Source organism: Lactuca virosa, chromosome 7 (genome assembly GCF_052849685.1).
Source record: "Lactuca virosa cultivar CGN04683 chromosome 7, Lactuca_virosa_CGN04683_v6, whole genome shotgun sequence".
In the NCBI taxonomy this organism is placed as follows: Eukaryota; Viridiplantae; Streptophyta; class Magnoliopsida; order Asterales; family Asteraceae; genus Lactuca; species Lactuca virosa.
Genome location: NC_136432.1, coordinates 169,871,732 through 169,876,931, shown reverse-complemented (window position 1 = coordinate 169,876,931; position 5,200 = coordinate 169,871,732). Strand labels below are relative to the sequence as shown.

Below are 5,200 nucleotides of genomic sequence, written 5' to 3'. Positions count from 1 at the left end.
GTGATGCCAACTGACATCCGGGTTAGCAAGTTAGATGACAATATTAGAATAATTTTGGAAAATTTAGTGTCAAAATTATTTTTTTATGAAAACTTTCTTAATTATAAGAAAAATAACATAATGTCAATATCAAATTTTATAAAAACTTAATGTATTTTATGCAATTTACATACTTTCATTTAGGTGTTAAAATAATAACATTTATTTACCATAAAGCTAAAACATCGAACTCACATTACAAACCGGCTACAACATTAAATCAACCTTTTGATAGCATTAATGGCCCATTTGGGCAAAATAGTTAAAGAGAAAAACTACAAATAATCACAACAATTACTAAATTACAAAAGTAACCTCCACCTACAATCCAAACACCCCACACCCTAATTTTGGGTAAAAGAATCTTAAAAAATAAATAGAAAAATAAATTAAATTTAGAATAGGAAAAAAAAGGAAAAGGAAAAAAGAAGTGCTGAAGAAGCCATGTTAAATTAAAAAAAGTCACATGCGAATCATGGGGACCACTCACACCACCACCAAAAGCAAGGAAACACACCACGTGCATGCATGGGGGCGCAATTTAGCAGATTCTACCTCCTCCCTCCGACCTGCGTACCACTCCTGTTTCTGCGGCGGAGCCACCGTCGTTCCCGCCAATGGTGGCTCCGTTCACCTCCTCCTCCTCCTCCACTTCCTCCGCCTTCTGCATGTTCTGTTCGTGATACACTCTCCTTAACCTCTCTATCTCCTTCTTCAATGCTTCTTGGTGAGCTGCATTAACAACATTTATGAATTATGATCGATCGTCTTAATTATCTTATTTAATTTCACGAATCAAATTCGTATCCAATTCGATTAACATCAAATTAATTACCATCTTTAAAAATCTTGTCTTGTGCTAAAGCTGCTATTCGTTGCTTAAGTGCGCTGTTATCCACGTTCAAAACCAATCTCTGATGATCCAAAAACGCAACTCGTGGTGATAATGCCGATACTTCCGTCTGAATTAACAACAAATTGATCATGGATTAGTTATTCTTATACTTCAATTTTAATCAACAGTCACTTGATTTATGTTTTGTAAGTGAATTGCTAATTCTTCAACGATTTCTTTGAAAATTAATTGAACGATTTCGTGAATTGTGTACAATTTACAAACCTGTAATGTGGTGACGCTGCGTTCGAGTTCAGAAATGTACTGCAACTTTCTCACTCTTGATCTCTGAGCAGACTGACGATTTGCTAGAATCCTGTTGAGGAGGTAGATTATGAAGATTAATTACACGTAATTAAGCTGTGTATGAACTTGATTAGCTTAATTATGAATGAAAATTTTGATTACGATTTCTGGTTTAGGTAATTGTACCTTTTCACCCTCTTTGGATCAACAATGGTGGTGCCCTCGCTAGAGAAATTAAAGCAAGGTTTACCGGAATCTGTCTCAGGTTGGCAATCGCCGCCGTCTTCCACCTCTCCAGGTTCATTTTTCGGCTGGTGGTGGTGCTGTTGTTGCTCCGGTGGCGGAGTTGGTTTCGCGTCGTCATTATCACTGTTTTGATCCGATGGCGTAGACTGATTAGATGACGTCGACCTCGTCGACGGTAGATTTGCTGCTGTGACGTCTTCGTCGGGAAACATGGAGCTAAACTGCTCATCGTCCAAACGTTCAAATCCATTGTTGTTAGAGCAAGGCATCAAGGAATTATTAATTCCATTGGAATTACGACACTCCTCGATGAACGGCGACTCAATGAAAGCAATTGGATCGCTAACAGATCTCCGATGCGAGTTCCTCCTCGCTGCCGAGAAATCAAGGAACTCGTCCACCCAATTCGGTGGCTGAGCTGCGGAAGACGGCACCGACATCATCTGGTAGGCAAACGACGGCCAATTCTGCGCCATTGTTGGCACTTTTGGCGGCAATTGTGCCATATATATAGAAACTCACAAAAACCAAAATTCCACGAAACTAGATCCAAAATTCAGCAAGCTGAACGATCAGATCACGATTCACGATGAACGTAGCAATGAAGGAAGAAGTACACATATATATACCTACAATCAAAATTCTGCAATTACGTGTAGAAATGTAGAGGGTTTCTTCTTGTTTTGGTGGGAAGGAAGAGGGAGGTGGTGATGGTGGTGGGTCACATGGAGGAGGATTATGACAGCTAGCAACAGGCTGTGGCACAACGGTTTCACTGAGAAAAGATTAGAAGGGTGGTTAATTTAATAACCGGCGGAAATCAGAATCAGCCCACCACGTGCCGGTGTAATTGTGCTTCCTCCATCCTATCATGTTCGATAGGATTTTATTGCATTTCATTATTTTGTAGGGAAATATCCGTATTTTGGGTTAATTTATAGTTAAATATTAATCTTTTCGATCAGAAAAGTCTTAATTATCTAATTTTATATAATAATCTGTTGAAAAAAATAAATAAAAGTTAATTCGTTAGTTTAGGCAAAATATAAAATATTTAGAATTTTTCTGTTCGAAAAATAAAAGTTGGAAAAAAATGTAAACCGACTCAAAATATTAGAACTTTATTGGAGATTTTATGCTAAAATAATCACAAATTTTAATGTTTTTGGTTTGGCATTATTATTATTATCATTTTTAAGAAAAATGTCATATTAGTCCATCAAACTTGTCACATTTGTTTTAAAAGGTCACCTATTTTTTTTTGTATATTAAGGGAATGAACTCACATTTTCCTGATTTAGGTGCCACAAAAGAAATGTTGGTGCCATGTGCTTTAATGAAATAACCACATGTATTACCTTTTATTTGAATTGTTTTAAATAAGCCTATTCCGTTCTCGTTCTTCACTCCCGTCGTCCTCATTCACGAAAAACCCTTAGCTCCCACCAAAGTTCCCGTCGAGTGTCAATGACAATATTCGTTTCAATCAAAGTTCATTTCCAAGGAATGTTCATCAACAAACATTTTTGCTACTCTATGGTATTTATCATGTGTTCGAGAATATCGATTTCGATGGTATAATTTATAAGGAAATTATAAAACATTGATATTTACTTTATAATTCTTATTAATAGATCAAGTCTCATAAAAAGAAGTTTTAATCATTTCCGAATATGAATGTGATTGTTATGAAAAACAATTGATGTAAATAGTCAATCATTTATAAATTAACTGAGACATATATTTAGATAAGCTAAATTAAAACATACATTGTTTCAAAACAAACATTGTTCTACAATACAAGTACATTCTGTTTCTAACATAATTAATAAACTAAACTCCGAGAGTGTAGTTCCAACTTGACTAAGCTCAGCTGGTTACGCTTTTGTAAATATCTGCAAGCCATTTACAAATATTAGATTAACATTTAAGTACAAAGTACTTGAGTGTTATATGAAAAGTAAGAGTTATATCTAGTAGATATCTGAAGTACATTATTCCAAAACAAACATTGTTCTACAATACAAGTACATTCTGTTTCTAGCATAATTAATAAACTAAACTCCAAAAGTGTAGTTCCAACTTGATTGAGCTCAGCTGGTTACTCTTTTGTAAATATTTGCAACCCATTTATAATTATTATATTAACCTTTAAGTACCAAGTACTTGAATGTTATACAAAAAGTAAGAGTTATTTCTAGTAGATATCTGAAGTACTAGTCTCTTCTAGACTTTCTTTCCAGATAAGAGGAGTAGTTCCTCTTCCAGTGTCCAGTTTCTCCAATGTATAATAGCAATCATAGCAACGCAACCATTACAATGAATACTTAAATAAAAATGTTTACATCAAATTGGAAATTGTCTGAAACTTGTTTGAATTACATCATATAGTTTGTATGAATATAAACATTAAACTCTTATTGCTCCAACTCCTCAAAAACCCAGCATGTACTTGTCTACTGATTTCCTGAGAATACAAGCAGTTTAAAAATATCAGCATAAAGCTGGTGAGTTCATAAGCAGTAGTTTGTAATGAAAACTTGTTGATGAGCTAGCAGAAATGTTTGTAAAAGTGTTTGTATGGTTTCAAGAAAATCCGATATTTTCTTTAGTGAAAATGTAGCGTTATCGATTCCGTATAAAACCATGAATGTTCGTTACTGAATACTGTAGTGATATGCGAAGATACTACCTCATGTGACTAGCTAAAGCTAATAGTATAAGTATTTTGTATGTGAAACCATTGCATAATCGGTTCTGTTTGAAAACCCTGGCTTTAGCCAGTATACGTAGTGTGCGTTAGTTCTATTTAGTATAAATAAAACCGTTGAAGATTGCCAGATTGTAAACTAAAGGTGATTTATACATAATGTGAGTCGTATAACCATGCTTGATATGACTAGTGACCTTTCCAACGTTCTTCAGGCGTTGAGTTAAATGACATTTGTCACCCCAGGCATGCCTGCCTAACTATAGCTAACAGTTCGGGTGTGGGATTGTCAGTCCCGAATAGATCTATTCACAAATCTCACGCTCTCCCTCCAGGAGACTCTGGTTATACTATGATAGGATTTATCCCTGTACACCTAAGGGTACAGTAGTGAAGAAGCGCCTCACAGTATCGTACAATCTAGTTTACATGTAGCGTCGTAGCGTTTTATCGTAGTGAAATTTCGTTTATATACCGTATGTAGTGAATATTACAGTTATGAATACCATGATGATGGAGTGATGTAAACTGTAAACCATTTCTGTATTAGTGCATACGTTTAGTAGTGAAAGTTTCTGTACTTGTTATGTTTTATAAAATCCCAAACTATACCGACTATAGTTTGCAAGTATAGTGTAGTGAATATCGAGTCCGGAAAACTATGCAATTGTAGTGAAAACGTCCCTTATGCTCAGCACAGTACAAAAGGGTTAATGAATGAGAATTGCATGAGTTTTGTAATTGTTAAAAGCTCTTTGTATTAACAAAATCATTTATGGTTTAGCTTGTATTCCCCCTGAAAACGTTTGAAACCAGTAAAAATGTAGGGGTATGAACTCACAGTTTGTCGTAAGACCCGAGTGTAAGGTCGGTGTGGATGCTGAGTGTCAACTGATGTTTCGTACGCAAGTGGATCCTATTAACATCTGGTAACACATATATGTATTAGATGAGGACATAACACTATCTGTTATGGAAGGAAACCACCTTAGGGACTAGGAAACACTTGAAACTAGGTGTTAGAATCACATGTGATTGAAGATACGGAGTTTGCGGCCGTAATC

The 5,200-nt window shown here is 35.5% G+C and overlaps 1 protein-coding gene across 1 annotated transcript; it reads right to left on the bottom strand.

Moving 5' to 3' along the window:
* Window positions 1–254: 254 nt before the first annotated feature.
* Window positions 255–2,307, bottom strand: LOC145126229 (basic leucine zipper 34-like). Its single transcript, XM_079061630.1, has 4 exons — window positions 1,367–2,307; window positions 1,160–1,250; window positions 875–1,001; window positions 255–771 (listed from the first exon to the last, which is right to left on the bottom strand). Exons 1-4 carry the CDS (start codon window positions 1,930–1,932, stop codon window positions 581–583), a joined length of 975 nt encoding a protein of 324 aa, XP_078917756.1. The 5' UTR covers window positions 1,933–2,307; the 3' UTR covers window positions 255–580.
* Window positions 2,308–5,200: the final 2,893 nt, after the last annotated feature.

What these genes read in the sequence shown, in the direction of transcription:
- LOC145126229 (XM_079061630.1), bottom strand. Translation starts at nt 1,932, where the DNA reads ATGGCACAATTGCCGCCAAAAGTGCCAACAATGGCGCAGAATTGGCCG. An exon ending in GATCCAAAGAGGGTGAAAAG is followed by an intron (nt 1,251 to 1,366) that starts GTACAATTACCT and finishes CCTCCTCAACAG; the next exon opens with GATTCTAGCAAATCGTCAGT. An exon ending in AGACAAGATTTTTAAAGATG is followed by an intron (nt 772 to 874) that starts GTAATTAATTTG and finishes TTGTTAATGCAG; the next exon opens with CTCACCAAGAAGCATTGAAG.